The 20,803-nt window shown below is 38.5% G+C and overlaps 1 protein-coding gene across 1 annotated transcript in view; it reads left to right on the plus strand.

The window, feature by feature from the left end:
* The window catches only part of VSTM2A (V-set and transmembrane domain containing 2A), a 25,431-nt gene extending 15,207 nt beyond the window's left edge, over window positions 1-10,224 (plus strand). The window contains exon 4 of the mRNA XM_012648736.1: window positions 9,285-10,224. Within this exon, the coding sequence (XP_012504190.1) occupies window positions 9,285-9,361 (77 nt within the window). The 3' untranslated portion in view covers window positions 9,362-10,224. The remainder of the gene's footprint in view (window positions 1-9,284) is intronic.
* The last annotated feature ends 10,579 nt before the right edge of the window (window positions 10,225-20,803 follow it).

Below are 20,803 nucleotides of genomic sequence, written 5' to 3' on the forward strand. Positions count from 1 at the left end.
AAATAATTTAAAATATTTGTTTAATTAGACCAAATGTAACTAAACAGTGAAGCAACAGACAAGGAAATATTTGTGTCTAACACTTAGGAAAATAAAAATGTCAATATTTGCAGATGCTACAATTATGTAACCGACTCCAAATCACTTAGACATATCAAAAGTGATCGTGTAATATGAATAAAAACAAAATAAAGGTAAACTTAAGTCAATCTTATATATAACTGCAATATCAAAATAGAAAATATTTGGGGCATGATATAGAATCCTCAATAGTAGCACAAGACAAAGATATAAAATATATAGTCTTTAAAAAAGACAATAATAAGCAATATGAAGACTACTAGAACACTTTATTGAGAGCCCGTAGGTTTGAATAAATGCATGAACGTGCTACGTTTTCAGACGGCTACTCTCAGTACTGTAAGTACGTCAGAGTTTTCGGAAGTATTTATAAATTTGATGCAGTCACAGTCAAAATCACTTGTCATTTTTTAAAAATTTAACAGATACAATGTTGCCAAAGATTTTTTTAAATCTACAAGTATCACGAAGGTTACAGTGAGTCAGGCACTCTGCTACATCATCACTTGCACAGTGAATTGCTAGCTGCTTTCTGAAGGGAAATTTGTCAGGAAAGATCAGTCCCTGGGCTTTAGACTGTGTGGCCGGAATGTCCCTGAAATTATACTTCTGGGAAGAAATTCCAAGCAGATCGGTAGTGAGTCATGCACAGGGATGTTTATCACAGAGTTTTTCACATAACTGGAAATACATAAAGGATCAAAAATAGGGGCGTTACCCAAAGAAAATGCTAAAACATACAGTGACTATTAAGCAGCTTCTAGAATCATATTTTCAAAGAATGTTTAATGACATTAGAAAGGACTTGATAATATAACATGAAAAAATATAGGATACAAAACTTTAGTGAAAAAATATAACATAAAAAAACTTTAAATTAGTCTGAGCTATGTCCATAGAAAAATAACATGAAAAAATACATGAAAATGTACAGCAGAAGTCAAGATAAGGCATGGTATTTAATTTTTTATTATTTTTCTTGTATTTATAAAATTCATACAGTGATGATTTATTACTTTGTCATAAGAAAAAAAGAAAATTTAAAATTTTCCAGATTTAAAAATCATAGGCAGATATGTGATGAGAGAGAAAATAAATTAGCAAACATATAAATTATTTCAACAAATAAAATAAAATAATGGTGTTGTGTGATTATGGAGCTAATGACAAAATTTTAAAAATATATACACATGCACATGTGTATACATACAGTACTGTTATGAAAGGCATATACATAGAAATTGCTAGTAGCATTAAAATTAGGAACATTGAATCTTATCATATCATTTCCTGGGGGCTGGGTAGAGAATCTGACCATCCAATTATTTTTCTTGTTTTTCTAAGCAAATAGGTATGATCTTTATGAATGCATACTGATCAAATAAATCAAGCATCTACAAAGTTTATAAATAAAATATTGTGCAGTCATTTTTCCTCTCAATGCTGTGACTCACACCCCTAACTCCAAGGGAGATCAAAGTGATGAGTAATACATCATTACTGGGAGTATCTAGGGACATCAACGCACAGGAAGATTTATAAACAAGAATTATGTTTTTACTTAATAGGACTGCTTCAAAATAGACTCTGAGAGAGCATTTCACATGCATTCAGAATACTATAGGTATAAAACAGACCAAATATAGGTGGCACTCTTAGTGCTTGAATTAAAGCAAATGCTAAAAGCTAGAAGTTATGATTTCTCATTCCATGAAGCTGACAACTATGGAGCTATAGGGAAAATAAAAAATAAAAAAGATGAAATTAGATTAAGCAATTGTATTATCTTCACAGACATCAACATTTTAATGAAGATTAAATAATGCAGTCAGATATTCCAAATTTCAAAATATAAAGGTGTCATCCATTGTGCAGTGAAGGGGGTCTGTTATGAGGATAAGATTTTTCTGGCTTCATTTGGATGTCTTCTGTTGCAGACATCTCCTTAGCAGCATCTTCTTCAGCTATTTATAAAATATTTTATTTTTAATTTTTATGATTAAACAAATTCGTATGCTGTGAAGCCAATTTTTTCACTTCTAGCATCGTAAATAGTTAATTTGAAAAATGCTACATTTAGGAGCAAGCAGGAGAATCATAACCACTAAATACAAAAAAACCTTTAAAATTTAAAAACTCATTATTTCAAACCATCTGAAAATATTGTAAGGGTTTTGAAGATAGGAATTTTGTCCTGATACTTTTAGTGTTATGACAACACCTAGCACTGTGTTAAGCATGTAATTAGAATGAAATCATTAGGGATTGAAAATTATGTTTTGGTTTATGTGCAGTACAAAACATTTATGAGGATAATCTCACCACTAAAAATATACACGAATTTTTATGTAATTTGGTCAATGTTTAATAATATAACCTCAGACCACCTAAGTAGTAATGGTCAGAGAAGATTGGAAACTAGCACTTGTACCATCCTGCATTGCATACTCATGGCAACAATGTTATTAATTTATTTAAAATGATATTTAATGATAAATTATATGTAGGGAGTTTAATGAACAGTCCCTGGAAATGGCTTAATCCTACACTTTTATTTGCATGTCTTGATAAATAGGATATGAATAAAAAAAATCTTGCTTCAAATATTTCAAATTACTTAATTCTGACAGCTAAGAAGATAATTTCCATTATGAAGATAATTTATATATCATTCTGATTCAGAAAATTTTGAAATAGATTAAGAAAAAGAGTAAAGCCATTGGCTCAAACTTTGAAAATATACAGGTTAAAATCTTAAGATATTTTCCTTATCTGAAAACAAGTATATTTTCTGAGGCCATATAATTGATGTCTTCGTACATCCTGTTGGCATTAGGTCCTCAATAATTCCTTCCTCAAAATCAAACACTGCTGAATAATAAAAATTATTTTTTTAATTTAGGCAAATTACTGAATTTATAAATTATGATGATATCTTTACTATTTAATTTATATTCTGAAGATATATGGGAATTGAAATCACATATTTGCAGCTATGTTTCTTTCCTTCTCTTTCTTTTCCTTCTATTTTTTCCTCAGTTGTCATTTCTTTAAAAATATAAGAAATTTTTCTCTGACGGCATTGCAGGAGGGGATGTATAACAATATGCATACAAGGGCGTGGGTAAGAAGAAATATTCTCTATTTGACCAATTAGTGAGCAATTGCTCAAATATTCAGCCAAACAGACCCCTACTTCTTCAACTCAGGAGTTATTAAAATACATTTCTCTGGCTCTTCACTTGGGAGTCAATAATACTAGCCGCGGTGCACTTTGTATCGGCTTTCTAATGCAGGGCAAGCTGTCCTGGTGCTCGGGGTGAGCGCTCTGGGTGCACAGTCCCTGAAGTCATTCCACATCAGTGCTGGTTGTCCTCAGAATTTCCCCTTTGCGTTCCCCAACATGAATGTTCTTTCTGAAGTCCTTCGATAAATTCAGCATTATTCAGCATTATCAGTGCAACAGAACTACGTGTGGAATTCCTAGTACGGAGTTTGTGATCATTCAGGTAGTCTGGATCGATACATACCTACGCGTTATGAATAAGGAGTTTGCTAATTAATAATGAAAGCATAGAGGCAGGAAGCATATTTAAACTCTGTAATACTTTCAAGCACTTTAGCAGCATTTGTTTATATACCAGTAAATGGAGTGCTAATTATACATCATTTTTATTTATGCATTCAAACAGTTATTAAATGTATTTGATATTAAAACTTCATCCTTTGAAAACATTTTATTTGTTTTCCTACCAAGTTTTATTGTTCTCCCTTCCATTCTGTCAAAACCACTGATTTTCCATACTTACTTAATAGTCAGCATTGGGACAGTATAGAGTTTTCAGGTATGAAGAATGGCCGGGGGAAATTATGATGCACTTCCACGTGCAGCGTCTTAGTTCTAGAGTCATACGGAAACCGCGCTGGAATCTCAGCTACACTCCGACCAGCTGGGTAAACTTGAACAAGTCACATAACCGCTTTCAGCTTCAGTTGCCTATCAGTAAAATGATTATCATGACCCATGGGATTGTCGTCAGGGGTCAAGAAAAATGTGTTCAAAAATACTAAGTGCTTCTATCATAATCATCATCCCATCTGTACAAGATCAGTTCTTATTAGTATAGGTGAGTTATATGAAAATGTGCTGTTTTAACATGCACTGTGGCCTCAGCAGGAGGGAGGCAGCATTGTTTTCACGTGTCCATTCTCCAGTAACTGCAGAAGGTAGAAATCCCAAAAGGCTGCAGAGACTGGTTATAAGCAAGAGGAGAGTCTGGGACATTCTCTGGTGAATGAGGCATCACACATGTGCCTTGTTGAATAGACCATGTGTTCATGGTGACTGCACTTTTCCCCCTAGCTACAGTAAGAGGCCTCCTGACTAGAATAGAGCTGTAAACTCGCTGACTAAAGGAAAGCGAGAAAGAAAATTTAAACAGCTGCTGCCAACATGCTGAGGCACATTAAATAAGCGATTTATGTATTAGGTCAAAATGAGGCACATTTCTTTTCAAAAATGGATTTCTGGAAGAAATTAGCACTGGACCTGTAAGAATTCTCATAAAAAGATATTCTTCTCAAAAAATTATAGGATAAAATCATCCTATTATTTGACCTTTCCTCTTAAATGGTGATTTAGTATGTGCAAAATTGAGTAAAAATTGCATTAAAAGTTAGCTCGGATTTTCCCACCCGGCGATTTCATTTCTGAAAGCGGGCATCTGTGATGAGAGGGAGTGTGTCGGTACCTGTTTGAAGAGCTGTAAGGGACGCTCAGTTCCTAGCAAACTGGACTTCTTCACACACAAAAACTTATGGACTCTTGCAACTTCTACTGTTGGAGGATTTCCATTTTTAGATTAGTTCTTATGATGTGCCTCACACTACTATTCACTTTTACAAATATTCTGGAGCCTTTCACCAGGGACCCACTGTGGGAGAGAAATTGTTCTCTTCCTTTTTTCTTGCTCCTTTTGCTTCCACTAAAAACTCAAACAAGAAGATAAAGAAAAGCCTATCGAGCGTCGGGCCTAACTCTGCTGACGGAGGCCCGGTGCGTTGCATGTGCCCCGGCTAAACAAGTAATTCGCACAGGAAATTACACAGCCAATTAATGCATCAGAAAATATTCAAAGCCAAGAGAAGGTGGATATTTGGAGAACTGGTAACGTTGGCAGGGGAGAAATTGTTTAGGTAGTTGTCTCAGCTCTCCGCTCAGTACTGTGAAGTTGATAGCTGCACCCTCCTCTTTGGGTGATCTTTCCTGATAGCCAAGAGCTCTAATGGTGGTGCCCTCCCTGTCACTAACTAATGATGGCACTTTGACCTACAACTTAAACTTTCTTGGCCCCAGGCTATCACATTCGAATCAAAAGCTTGGAAAAGAGAAGTCCTTGGAAAGAAGAGGAGTATGTCTGCAGAATGGCGGAGCCAGGTCTCACACTGATATGCAATTGAATTCAGAGGACTCTTCAAACCGCCAAAGTCTGTAGTGTGGAAAGTTCAAAATATTGTTACGTGATAAGACACTGGCTCATCATGAAGAGCAAAGCAAGCTTTACTTATTATTAATGTTTAGGAAAACCAAGAGGCTGGTAATGTTTTTTATATCCAATATTTATCAGTTCAGAGTTGAGGAAAAGTTAAGTTTTATACCAAATAAGTTTTTTTCCCTGAAGTATGTTATATCTGGTGCATTTTCGCAGGGAAGATGAGTAGATATTTAGGTGATAGCTTCACATCTTGATGTAGCAGATGTGGGGACACCGGAGCAACGTGGCTGGCCTCAGGGTCGGCGCTCTGTGGGGACCGTGCTGCTGCTTCTTCATTTCCCGGTCATCGCTTCACTCCCTGTGACCCGTGTAATCTAGACGGTCTGCTGCACGCGGCCACGCGACGTCTTCCTGACCTGCGCATTGGCTATTGCTGCGAGGATTCACTAGGACAGTGGAGGCGGGCTCCGTCCTGGCAGGTCGGGGTGGCCCAGGTGCGCCCCCGGCCGGCCAGGCTGCCAGGAAAGCCTCTTGACCGCTGTGCTTTGATTGTTTTTAACCTTGCTCTTTTTTTTTTAAGAAATAGACGGAATTTCTGTCTCTCTCTGAAACAGTGATGATAGTGAAGATCATGTCTTTAGGGCTCTGTGCGTCTGTCCCCGGGGCGCACTTGCACGTGTCGCGCGCCCTGTGCGGCGGATACAGGGGACACGGAAGCCAAGTCCGCGCCGCCCGCACTTCCGGGAAGACTCCTTCGCCGCTTCCGTTTTAAGAATGGAGGAAGTACCTGCTCTGCGGTACCGGGACGTGGGGAGTCGCACCTGGGAGGGCGCCACGAAACCTTTAAGCGTAAAAACGGATGAAAGGCGTCATTGTTGGATAGAAGCGGCGGGACGTCACGAAATGGCACTGGGTCCAACAGGAATCTCCGGTCCCGCTAGGCCGCTTTCATGGGCGCGTGTGGCCTGTGCATCTTCTTCACGTAGTTCAGACAACAGCGCCTCCCTTTCTTCTTCGCAGGGTATATTGCGTTGGGGGCAGAGTTTTGAAGCTCTCAAGGCCTTGTTTTAGACATTGAAAGTAATAAAAAAAATCGCTGCAAGTGTCGCTCCTTCCTCTTAAGCAGCTAACAGAGAGCCCAGCGGGAGCAGACGGAAAGGCAGGGCCTGGCCGCGCGGGGACGCGAAAGCAAAGGCCGCCAGGCCCCAGCACCGGCGCTTCCAGCCGGCTGGTGGGAAAGACCGCGGACCGCGGGGCGTTGGCGGGCGGGGGCGACGGCGTTAGGGGCGTAACGAGTTACCCTGCTCGACCTCAACCTACAGCGAGGAGCAAGGGAAACCAGGTGAAACAAAATAGGCGATCCTGTTGCAACCCCATGCCTGGAACGCTAATACGAAAGAGTAGAACAATAGTACACGAACGGTTAGGATGCTCATCTTAGGAAACAGAAAAAGTAAGTATCTGAGATGTCAGAAGTGAGGAGCAGCCAATGAAATTAGAACTCGGGGATCCTAGCAATGCTGACTCTCAGGATCGCACAAGAGTAAATCGTTTCTGTGTGTGGAAATGAGCACAGGGCATGAGGAGGGGCCAAAGTTTGTCACGAAAAATTTTTTTTAAATATGGCAATCGAATAAATCATAGCATGTTTGATAAACAATAATGGTACCATGAAAGTAGTATAAATCTGGATGAAAATGACTATGATGATTATTTGCTAAAATTACACAGGACAAGTTATAGCATTTCAGAGTCTCGGATTTCACTGTCTAAAAGTCTTCAGAGCTACAAAGATAAAGGGTGCATACCTCTTCATTCATGACACCCATAAAAAGCAGAAAGAAGAGAAACCCCATCAGGGACGTGATGACAACATTGATGTGCTACAGCGCTTAGTATAGGAAAAGATGTATCATTGTCCTGCTAGAAATGAATTTCATTTAATTAACAATATGCTGGTGAATTTGTGCGCCTAGGTGGACGGATGATTATAATCTGAAGAAAATTATACTCTGTTGCAACAGCGTAGTGCAGGTCTGGTGGCAGCTCAAAATTTCAGTAACCTCAAAATGTCTTTACACTATAAGTGGGTATCTTTTCAGTTACAGTGCTCATGTAAATTATGCTTTAACTTGCACATGCTGGACGTACTGTGATAGGAAACGTTGGGTTGAAATGAAGCAGCTGCTCCCTCAATAGTTTATGGGGCTGGTGGGGTCAGGTGCTTCCCACGCAGGGATGATTAACTGACAAGGGGCAACATGAGACACAGAGCAGTTTCAGCAAATTTGAGCGAATCTGCAACGCCTATGCTGAAAAGAAAACTGTTATTTCACAAAATACTTTTTTAAAGAGTGAACCGTTTTGTTGCTTTTATATTGTTTAAACTTTATTCAATACCAGACATATTTTATGTCAAATCAAGTGCCATTGGCTATTTAGGGAGCCATCTAATAATTTTCATTTCCTTTCTTTTTTTCTGTCCATCAAATGAATCCCTGTCAAAGAATCTCTCATCAAAAGATAACAAGAATACGTGTTTAATTTTGAAAAGCTTTGATGCTAGTTGTTCTACATAGAGTGTATATATTTTCTTTGCATGTTCTCTGTACTTAGAGCTACACATGGACTGAACTATCACTTTTGCATTTTTTGAAACTTGTCATCCATCTTGAATAAAGGAGCACTCTCCAGAGACCCACCACTAACCTCTGAGTCTGCAGTATAGGTTTCTGTGAGGAGGCACTGTGTTACATTTATGGCCCACCTTATGTTGATTCGCCAAAATGGCAAATCAATGACAACACAAAGTAACCTAACAGAAAAACAACAAGAAAAAACTAATGTGAGTCTGCTAAATGGCCACCTTAAAAGCCCCCAAAATTTATGTTGTGTATACAGTGACTTTTTGAAAACAAGGGGTTCTGACACAATTATTATCTTTGCCAGTGTGGACCTGAGCGCCATTTGGCTGAAATATTCAAAAGATGGAATGTTCCCACTCTTACCCACTCCAAACACCTTTAACTTTTCTCCAATAAAAGAAAAAAGAAATGCTTGGAGCCTCATCACATTTTAATTTTTAGTAATAAAGGTGTTTAATGTGTCATTTGTAGCCAGAAGCTTATTGCACAAAATAGATGAAGAAAAAGTATAAACATACACTTTAATTTCTTCCCTTAGATAGTCTTGGTGCTCTTTCAAGAATTTCCAATTCTTAATAGCATTAACTTTTCCCCAGATTTCAAGGATAAAAAAAATAAGAAAGATCTTACTTATTTTTTTAAAACCTACCCAAGATAGTGCTTCAAGAAAGAATTTACTTTAAAAGTAAATGCCCAAACGCACCCACCCTGCTGCACATTCTCCCCATTGTTGAGAAGCTCTCAGTAGTAAAACAGGGTGTGTTTTTAGGTATGAACATAGGAACAACCATTGATTATAGGGAAAAGTATTTGGATTTGTTCCTCTCGGTGTTCCCAGCCATAGGATGGCAATGTTTGAAAACAGACAAAACAAACACCACCAACTTGCCGGGACTGAAATCCTTTGTATGTGTTGTTATTTGCAGTGCATGCCAAGACATTCATGAGCACCAGAGCCAAGCTGGCAAGCTAATTAAATATATAATGTATGTGTTTAAAACAGCCTAATAAGGAGCATTGGAAATCTTCAAGATGAGCGAATATCTTATAACTTCTTCCGCAGGTGCGAGGATAGCTACAAGCCATGGACTTTCTGTCCTGCTTCTTGTTTGTGGCTTTGTGAAGGGTGCTTTGCTTTAATCTAAAGTGCTGACTTTTTTCCAATATCACTTTCTCTTCTTAAAGCAAAGAGCAAATCGCCTGTAAAATCTACGGAGCGGACAGCAAAGTTGACCCTAAACTCCAAGCACCACCCTGCACCCACTGTACTCTAATTAACTACACAAGGAGCACCTGCTTCCGGAGGCATAAACGAAGAGGCTGTCACACGCTTTGTTGATAATATTTTCTTTGGCAAATCACTGATCTTTTATTTCAAGAGAATTAGTGTGGAGTGATAGGACATTTTCTAACAGCAAGATCTATTTTTTTCCTTTTCTTTCGGCGACTAAAATCATCATCTCACTGACTGCTCAGGGGTTGGCCTGAACGTCCCTCGGTATAGTAAATATTTACTATGGATACCACCGGTTTCCCACTAAACAACCCTATTATCTACAGGCAGCGAACAGAGATCAAATGGCAACAGAACGTAAACTACCATCAAACAAAACCCCCTTTTGGGGGCAATAACAAAATTATTGACATTGCAAGTCAACAAGGAAGACATTATTTTAAATAAGGAATAACGAAAGGAAGAATTTTTTTTATTTTCCCCTTTTTTCTTGGATTTTTCTTCTTTCTCTTGATTACAGTTCTTGTTCAATGGTGGCAAGTGCTGATTATGGCCAATCCCTGTCAATTCTGGGAGGTTTATATAAATACATTTTGAGTGTTCTATATTTCAGTGTATTTTAATTCATTTCACAATTCCTGTATATGCAAACCTGACAAATTCTGTAAATTGCTTAGAATATGTGTGCTATAACTTCAAAGTAGATGTACTATGACCCTCATGCAAGCTGATTTTTATCATTATATATATAAATATATACTTACGAATATCTGTATGTTGGGCCACCAGCCAACTTTTTTTGATAAAGCATTTGTTTTCCATTTATACTTCACACCTCATGTGACTTCCGTAACGCGTTGCGTTGCTTCACTGCCACAGTTTGGCAGCTGCAGGTGGTCTCTGCTGTGCTCTGCTTCCTTCTGGAAAATGCACATTCACAATTGCATCAGTCTCTGATGGATGGATGACTTTGCTGCATGTGCCATGTTGGAGCTGGCTGTGCTCCTTCACACACGGTGTGTGTTGAGGTTGAGGGTCTCCTGGTTCTGAAGAATGTACACGCTCTGGTTGTGACAGCTGTCCCTGTATTATTACCACTATTACTATTGTTAAAAAGGATGTTGCTTCTAGAAAATTTGCCTTGCTGGTGAGTGTGGGGAAGGCGATACTGTCGCCATGGCTCCCTAAATTCTGGAAGATCACTTCTCACTATGGCTGGAAATGCTGCTTCCTTTGACCTTTATGAATTTTCGTAGCTTTGTCATTCTGTTATTTGCTGCTAATTATATTTTAATGTCTCCTAATTAAAAATTAAAATTTGGTTGTTGGCTAAATACAATATGCAAAAGATGACTGCAGATCCCTGACTACAGAAGATTAATGTGTTCAGTTTTCACTAGTTAAGTGAATTATAATTTTAAATATTCCATTCTTATTTTTAGATTTATGATAGTTCAGATTATTTTATTTAGAACCTGTTTTCTGCTCTGGCAAAGAAAGACAAGCAGAACTATTGATGTGCTCCACATACACCATAGACTTGATGTAGCTTGTGAGAGAAGCGACCTCAGTTTTCCTTCCAGAGAGAGTCTTCCATTTTCTTTTATTACAAAACCAGAAGATGATCTGTGTGGGACTAACAGCTCCCAGCCTACAGTCCTAAATGAAGCTCAAAGGCTATGAGTACCTCTGCTTTTCAAAGGTAAACACATTGATTCTGTAATTCAATTATAAGCAATGTGCATATTTTCACGATATTCTTGGCATTATCTTCTGAGAAGTAATGTTTCATGCTAAATCTTTTATTGCCATTTTTCTTGTTCATTTGGTTTATTATTTCAGTCTAATGAGAAAAAATAAATAAAGGTTTAGATTGCACTATTTTATTAATCTAGAAATGTATTTTCTTTCAAAGTTTAATGCTTAAAAATGCATAAAATAATGGTAAGGTAAATATCATCTATTAACTCTATCTGGTCTTAAAGATTACATACATTAAAGCATAATTTAGTATACTGTTTCAAATTCAGTCAAGCTGGGAAAATCTACCACGTAATGCACTTTTATCCAAAGTTCAGGTCATGAGATCAGTCAGTTCTAAAGCAAGACAGATTTGTACCTGTACCAACGATGTTTATCAAGCTCATAATAAAGGACATGTCTAGCGCGAGAAGAACTCTCACTAAATTCATTGTTTCAATGTCCAAAACAATGAAGATTTATTTGTCACTGTGCTACCAAAAGTCCAACTTGCTGGCCGCTTTGAGAAAGAACATGGCACACTTTGCTCCTAACTCGAAAAGTTAATATGGAACCTTCAATATTGGAATAAAAACTGTGACACATTAAGGAGACACTCTAGTGTTTTTCCCTTATATTGTGTCTCCTGGGACTATAACTTTGTAAGTAACCATGATTATGGAAATGAATAAAGATTGAAAAATATGTTATCTGATCTTCTTAACATTCCTTGTTACCAAGGTTGTATAATGTCTATCCTAACAGAGAATCATAAGAAGTTGAAATTGCTTACTTGAATTCAAATCCAATACTTGGTTCTTTCTTAAAGACTTACAGATAGCTTATGAATGAAACAATGCAAATGGAACGCTTGAAGATAAAATAACAAAAATCACCTAAAGCAGAAGCTATTAATCGAAGTTAGTAAATAAGCTGGGTGGAGTCCATGAGCTCACTGAAATTACGTGTATATTTCTGCATATGTGTATTCATTTTATGGAGATGGTCATTCATATTCATTGACTTCGAAAGAGATTTGATGATGATTTGCTGGCTTAAGAGAAGAATGCTTAAATACAATAATTTTGAGCAACCAAGAGGTCTTAATTTATTATAGTTATTAATTGGTTTGCCTTAAAGTTCTTCAACACAAGACATGTTTAGGAAAATATGTTAAGGTGTGCATACATATACATAGTACATAGTATATAGTATAATATATATATATTTGGCAACGAAAACTAATTTTTAAATCCAGAAAAAAATTTTCTTGAAATTTGTTATAAACAGCATGGAATAATAGATATGGCATGATGTTCGTTGAATTTTTAGAATTGTTACTAATATAATTTTGCAATGGGTACATAGATACCATTCAAATAAGTGACCCTGGTGTTGATCCTATATAAAAAAATAAAATATTAAATGTAACTTAGTGTTAGTTCTTATAAGAAAAAATAATTGCAGGAGGTATATGTAATCTGTCTGAGATAATGTATAAACTCTGGTGATTGTTTTGGAATTAAGATTTGAAGCTAAAAAAAGTGTGCACATAATTTTAAATATTAAGCCCAGATAACGTTATTTTTAGAGCTGCTCACTAACTAAAGGAGCATTCAGTCACTCGCGAAGCGTGACGAGGTCAGGGTTTCAGCAATGACGCAGGTAAGGTCCTTTCCTGTATCTAGGGAGAGTCAGGCAGTAAACATTCAACGGCAAGAAAATATAAGATGCTGATAAGTTCTACGAAGAAAACCCAATAGGGTGATATAAAGGGGGATGACTAGGAGGTCAGAGGACGCTGCTCTGAGGAAGTGACATTTCAGCAAATCCCAAATGACTGGAAGCAGTGGAGAGAGGGTCTGAGGGCAGAGCCTTCCAGGAGGGGAGCAGCTCGTGCAAGACTCCTGAGCGAAGCCATCGAGGCTGGATCAGGGATGAGAAAGAGAACAAAGGGAGGGGACAGCAGCCAGGGAGAAGAGCCCCAGCCAGGCCCAGGCCCAGGAGAGAACCGGCAGAGCAGGAGCGTGTGAAATCCCATCGTGAACTGCCAGGACACAGGCTCTGCCCGCGCCCAGCCTCTGACCATGTGGTTTGACTAACTTGTCAGCAAGACCCATTTGGGAACAGCAGTAAATCTTCCCAGTGGCTGGGTTATACCTGTGCATTGACCTGGCAGGGATACAGGAGGCAGACTGTCACTCAGCATTTTAATGTTAATTTACAGTTGATAATTTGGGGGAGCAAAAGGAAAGGTTGAAAGATAATCAGGACTGCTTTGGGCATGGTACTGAACAAGTTACAGTAATTACAAATGTAATTTAAATTAAAAGCGTGAGTATATAAATTGAAAGAACAGGCAGATGGAAAGAAAAGAGACTCACTCCTAGATACTTGTCGGCAAAGCACTGTAATTAAAAAGGTATAGAAGGTGGCGGGTGGGGAGCTACAGCACGTGTACACACACGGAGTTACCAGAAAGTCAGAAAGGAAGATCTTAGAGTTCTCCATGGTACAAATACCAGAAGACAACGGATTAAAGAAGAGTACAGTGTTTTCAGGGGAAAAGATTGTGATAAAATCATTTTATACGTAGCTAAATTATGTTTTCATTGTTAAAGAAAATAAAATCATTTTGAGGAAGGTAAGGCTCAGAGAAAAATAGCATGTGTGCATTCTTTGAAAACTATGCTTGTCTCCATGCCCCAACCGAGGAATCGAACATGCGGTTAAAAATAAACAGGCATAATATAAGCTGTCTACCAGGTTGAGTTAAATCTAAAGAATATTTTATTGTATTTCACTGCATATGAAAAGAAACAAAAGTATCACAAAACAATACTTAATTTTATGTTGTGCATGTAATGCATTCTAATATTTTTTATTTTGTTCTATTTCTTTCTTATTTGTTCCTGCTTGTTGCAAAACATTAAATTGATTTTGCAACCCACAATTTGAAACAAAAATCACAGGTGTATTTACTCCAAAGTAGAAAACAAATGGCAAACATAATTAAATGAGAATATATAATATAAGACAATAACCTGAGTTATAACCTCAGGTTATATAACAATAACCTGAGGACAATAACCTCTTATGTTATTAAAAACTATGAAGTCAGAAACGATCTGGAGAAGGAAAAGCCGCATGATTTGTCCTCTGCTAGCAGTGGCTGCGATGCCTGTGGGGCCTGGGCTACTTTCCGTGTCTGTGGCCTTTGTATTTTGTTTTGTTTTAGGTTTGCGTCTTTCTTTTCTGCCTTATTACCGTCCGAACCCCCTTCCTATTTTGAGGCCTTCCCAGCCCCCAGCGACAACCAAGGAGATCCTCAGCAGACACATCCACCTTCAAAGCTCGGGAGTGTGCGGCCGGTTCCACGCCGCCCCGAGCTCCCCGAGAAGCAGCGGTGTTTACTCACTGATCTGACCCAGTCTGAACGGATGACTGACCATGGAGTCGCTAGAAAGGAAACAGCAGGACAGCCTTCTTGAAGACACTCGATTCGTGTAACCTCGTGAGAAAAATCCTCCATTTCTTGAGAGTGAAGTTGTGAGCCGTCACAATAAAGTCACACTCGCCAACCAAACCCGCCACCACAGTTCTTTAGGGACCAGAACGGCTCCACCAAAGAGACCACGGTCCCAACAATAAGTTTTCATGTGCCTTCTGGGAATATTACTCAAAGGGAGCACCTTGAGAGAGCATCAGAGAAAGAGAAATATTCACACCTTGCTGTGTCATCAGACCATTGCTCAGACCTAATATTATAGCCTAGGGTCCCTGGGGTGCCCTAGTCAAAGACTTAGGGAGCAGGGGATTAATAGAGTATTTATCAGAGTCCACAGTCCCAATAAGACCACTAAACCCGCCCGTAATTATTTCTCCAGCTCCGAGAAACGCAGTTGAAATGTGTACTTTTAGAGGTGGAAGAAATTCTACCTTGGTTCTCTATCTTGTAGGGCAGTAGCTATAAGTATATGAAGGGCCCTGGAATTTGTCTTCTGTACCAAAACAGTCAATAAAAAACCCTGTTTTGTCCCTGGAGGAAAGGCAGAAATAGTGATGCTGTCAGAGTCATGGATGAAGCATTTGCCTTTTCCTTTGACAGTACAGAACGCTGCTGAGTCTTCAGTCCGGATGATCATACACATAATTAGGAGTGTTTGTGGCTGCTGGTCCAGACGTGGGTTACTTTGGAGCAAGTTGGCAGGGATCCCAGCACCTGTCCTGTAGTTAATAATTTGGTGATTTTCTACTTTATTGCAATTAGAATTTTAAAAAGAGATTTTAGGTGAACCTGGAAGGAATGAAAATACTCCTTTATCATCTTACCTCCAAGTTGCATTTCTACAGGTCTGAGCAACAATTTGGTCCGTCTCATGAGCCCCCAGGATGTCCTATTGATAAGCTGTGGAGATCAGGAAGAAACAGTACCTCGGAGGCCTTGATAAGATACATGTATATATACTCTGCAGGATGGAAGATAAACTCTATAAAATATATGGGGCCATGGATGGCTTCAAATATATCTTTAAACATTCAAGGAAGTAATAATTCCAGTCTTTTATAAACTATTGCAGTGAATAGAAAAATATGTTACACTCCCCAATTTATTTTATGAGGCTAGCATTGCCTTGCTAGGAAGCCTGACAATGACAGTGTGAGAGAAAGGGCAGTTACAGGTTAGTCTAACTCATGGATATAGCTGCAAAATTGTCCACAGAATCACAGCAAAGCAAACCCGTAATATGTTCCATGTCACATGGAACAAACATGGCTTATTCTAGGAATGCAAAGTTGGAAAAATCAACAATGAAATTCTCAACAGTCCGAATTTGGAGTTCCCCCAAAGCAGACAAAGGACAAGAATTTGAGTCTGAATAATTTATTTGGGGGGTTCAGGAGCCACAGTAGAGGAGAAGGAAGTAAGACACACACAAAATAAGACAGAATGTGTTTTCAAACTAGCTTACCACTGCAAGTAACTGGAGTTTAATGCCATGGTGGAACTCTGCAAATAGTCTAAAACACCTACTTCGGAGTTATCCTCAACCGAAGGGGAAGCTGGAATATTTAAATACCAGCTCCTGTCGGTCATTGGTTGAGGGTTGCTGACCCTGGGGTGAAGAGAGAAGATTGAGGGTTGATTCCTGCGTGCTTCAAGCCTGGCTTGCACAGGGAAAGAACCGCCTTCTGCAGCCTAAGACAGTCTGCTGGGAGAGACGTGCAGATGGCAGCAGCTGGAAATTGCTTGAATGTATTGAAGTGCTAAGGCAGATGTGGGCCACAACAGTTCTTGCTACAAAATAATAAAAAGACTAAAAAAGAAAAGCATATGTAGATCTCATTAGATGAAAGAAAGGCATTTGATCAAGTTTAATACCCATTTATGATTAGAAAACTAGGAGAAGAAAGATTCTCTTAAGAAAACTAGGAATAGAAACATCTCTCTTTACCCTGGTAAAGGGTATTTTTAAAAAATTTGTAGCAAATGTTGTTCTTCATTTTGACACATTGGATATTTTCCCTTTATAATCCGAAATGAGGAACAAGACAATGATGAGCATCATCCCACATCTATCTTCCATACAAAAGTGTTCTAAGAGCATTTTAATAATCCATAATTGGGAAGAACATAAATGATCATTAATAGTAGAGTATATAAACAAATGGTATATTCACAAAAGAGAAGACTGGATACCAAAGAAAATAAATAAACTAGAGCTATTTACAACATTGTGGATGAATCCGAAAGTCGTAACGATTGACTAAAGGCATAAGGAAATACTTACGGTAGGATTTCATTTACAAAAATTTGGGGAATGAGCACAATTACATCAGCTTCTGAAGCATGCTAGAAAATTCCTTCCATACGGGAGAAAGAAGAGACCCTATTCTCTCTACCACTACAACAGAGGCACATATTTCATGGGTCTGCTTGGCTCTGGAAACAGCCACGCTACAGTCAGGCATGCCGCTCTGGTTCCTGCACTGAGTGACCTGGGAGTTTGTCACGTTTCAGCGCAACCCAGAGGAGAAGGGGCCTTCGGGCTGGCTCTCCTGCTGCCCGCACCGCCCCGCGGCGCCCGGCGCTCGGAGCATCTCGCTCGTTTCCGTGAGGCCTACCGAAAGCTTCATAGGAAAGTCACCCTGACGGCCACCAGACTTTTCCAGGCAAGCCACGCCTTCTCTGCACAGCAACTCGCCTACGTCTGAGGAACAGGACGCCGCTGCGCCGCAGTGGAGACAAAGCGCAGCCGGGCCGCCAGGCGGTGGCGCGACACACCGGACCGCGTGTGAGCTGCGAAGTCCGGTCAACTGCGACAGCCGGCCACCAAGCGGGACGAGAAAGTACCTGAGGTGATTTGAAGGCAGGAGCAGTTTGCGCAGAAAGGTCACCATCGCAGCCTCCCTCTTCCTGCCACGCCGTCGGTCCTCGGTCCGCACCGGAGCGCCACCAGCAGCTAGTTCTCCTGAAGGAAAAGTTTAAACCTGTCACATGGATGACTTTGAAACCAGAAAATTTCCTTCTTTTAGGATATTTAGGGGACATAGAAAACGTGACTTGAAATATCTAACAGCAGATTCTCAACAATCAAAACTGTATGTATACAAATGTGTACAGGTAACGCACATCTCAGGTAACACGTGATGATGACGGCGTTCCAAAGCACTGGGGAAGGGCTGTTCTATCAGCAATCTTGGAATACTGGAGGACGTTTTGAAAAAAAAAAGCCAAAATAAAATCCAAGTGAGAAAAGAGTAAATGACAGTATAAAACTTAAATTTTAAGTAGGTAAAGTTTCAAAATCGAAAAATAAACTAAGGATAAAAACACTTCAACATACATGACAGTCCAAAATCATGGATGAATTATGTACCCTTTAATATTTAATATGTACCCTTACATATTAAATTTAAAATAAACATAATAAGCAGAGAAAAGGAAACCTCAGTTATTTAAAAATTACACAAATAATCATAATTTTTTAAGAGAAAAATTTAGAAGAAATTGCCAACACACATGAAAATCTTCAGTCTCACTAAAAATAAAAGAAAGCACTTATTAAAACAAGACTGTGATGGGCTAAATGTTTGTGTCCCCCCGAAATTCACATGTTGAAATCCTAACCCCAGTGTGATGGTGTTAGGAGGTGTGGCCTTTGGGGGTGATTAGGTTATGAGGGTGGAACCCTCGTGAATGGGGTTAGTGCCCTTATGAAAGGGACCTCAAAGAGCTCCCGCTTCCATTTTCACCGTGTGAGGACACACTAATAGCAAGAAGACAGTGTCTACGAACCAGGAAGCAGGACATCACCTCATCTGCCGCCTTAATCTTGGTCTTACCAGCCTCCAAAACTGTGTGAAATTCGTCATTTAAGTCACCCAGTCTATGGTGTTCTTGTTTTGGCAGCCTGAATGAACTAAAACAAACACTAATGGTTTGTATGTGTAAATCTCAATTTGAGAAAAATAGATGTTCTTAAATATTTTATTATGAAACAAGAAATAAATTGTACAAATTATATTTTCAACCTCAGAAGGTGAAATTACCATTTAAATGAACTACAGGACACCTAACGGGTACAATGTACACTATCTGGGGAATGGGCACACTTATAACTTTGACTGAAATGCTACAAAAGCAATTTATATAACCAAAACGTTTGTACCCACATAATATTCTGAAATTTAAAAAAATAGAAAAAAAAAGGACAAAAATAATGAACTACATAATGGAAAATTTTAAAGAGCAGATCTAGGAGAAAGTCGTTGGAGCCTGGAGCAGTGGCTCATGCCTATAATCCCAGTGCTTCAGGAGGCCAAGGCAGGAGGATCGCTTGAGCCCAGGAGTTCGAGGTTATAGAGAGCTATGATCATGTCACTGCACTCCAGCCTGGGTGACAGAATGTGAGACCTTATCTCTAAAAAAGAAAGAGAAAAAGTTGTTTTGAACCAATAATAATAAAATAAGCAAAACTCTGGGTAATAGATCCAAGAAAAAAGTAGAAGAAAACAAAGAAATTTTTAACACTTATAAGAAGACATGAGACACTAAAAGTTACACCAGAATATAAGTACGTGTCATGATAATCTATAGCAGATTCAGAGACGTGAAAGCTCACAATGGCAGGTAGCAACCTCAACTTCCATTTCAGCGGAACAATTTTTTCACCTGGTGGAGGCATGCCTTCCTTGGGAGCCAAAGCCAGCAGAGCCTGAAGGTGGCAGGAGGTGAATTTCCGTGAGTGAGAAGTTACTGTAATGGGAGGAAGAGCTCCCCCCTGATCCTTGGGTCCCGGCCCCACGTGTTCAAGCTTTGGGAAAATCAGCACCCCATATCGGATGTTGATTCAAATCATATCTTCAAGATGGGTGTTGATTCCAATTAGGGCACAACTAAGCCTTCACTAGGCCAGGCCATTGTTTCATCAGGTCAGCTGCTTGTGGGTAACAAGGTCCATGGTAACAGAGTGAGTTCTCCGGTCATAGTCCCTTGGCACCAGGTTGTGTGGGGAAGGCCCACAAGTCCAAGCATATGTATTAATTTAAGATAAGACGAAATAAGAAAGGTAGTACAAGATTGTCATGTGGCTAAAAAAATAGTGATCACATCTACAGAAAACAAATGGTATTTGATGACATTTAAAATTTTTTAAAAACAACCAAAAAAAGTTCTTTATAAACTTGAATTTGAAAAATCCTTTCTCAGTAATGCAAATGGAGTCTATCTTAAACTAACAACAAACCGCATTGTTAGCATTTAATCACTATAAACACTTTTATTAACTTGAGAAGCATAACCAGAATCCCTGCTGCTGTTAATATTTAATACTCACCTGATCATCTAACCAGTACCAAAGACAGAAATAAGAAACAAAAACTGAAAAGATTATAATCATTATAATTTGAAAATAATATAATTATCTCTGAAAAGTACAGCAGAATAAACTGACATTTTTAGGGCTAGTAATTATAATATGATAAAAGATAAAATATTAATATGCGAAAAGCTCTTTCTTCTATGTTAGTTAGAAAAACAATGGAAATAGAAATGCATTCACAATGAGAATACACACATATACAAGTTAAACAAGAATAACAAGAAACAAGCCAGACCTAAATGAAGAAAACAAACAAACAAAAGATACTGATGGCAAAAAGAAGATTAATTATTAAAAAATTGTGCCACGTTTCAGAACTTTTCCTTATAAAGATAACAATGCTTCTGGAAGTCATGCATTTCCAAATATTTCCTAGATAGTTTTTGGCTTTTTGGAGGGTTTTGTTTTGTTTGTTTGTTTTGCCTAATTACTTCAAACTTGATCTTGGAGAAGAAATGAAGGAAAATAGCCAAAGAAAATTTTTAAAGATAAATAAAAGGAGAATTAACCTTACAGGTAATGAAAATAAAATAATTAAAATAATGTGCTAAAGGTCCAAATATTGACAGAAAGATAAATGAAACAGTGAATGGTCCAGAAAATACTTGAGAGTATATAAACAATAATACTGCATGATAAAGGTGATATACACAAGCATTGGGAAAGTGGGTTATTCAATCAGTGATAACACTTTGACTAAAAAGGCAGTTGTGCGGTCACTGT

Source organism: Propithecus coquereli, unplaced genomic scaffold (assembly GCF_000956105.1).
Source record: "Propithecus coquereli isolate 6110/MARCELLA unplaced genomic scaffold, Pcoq_1.0 Scaffold294, whole genome shotgun sequence".
In the NCBI taxonomy this organism is placed as follows: domain Eukaryota; kingdom Metazoa; phylum Chordata; class Mammalia; order Primates; family Indriidae; genus Propithecus; species Propithecus coquereli.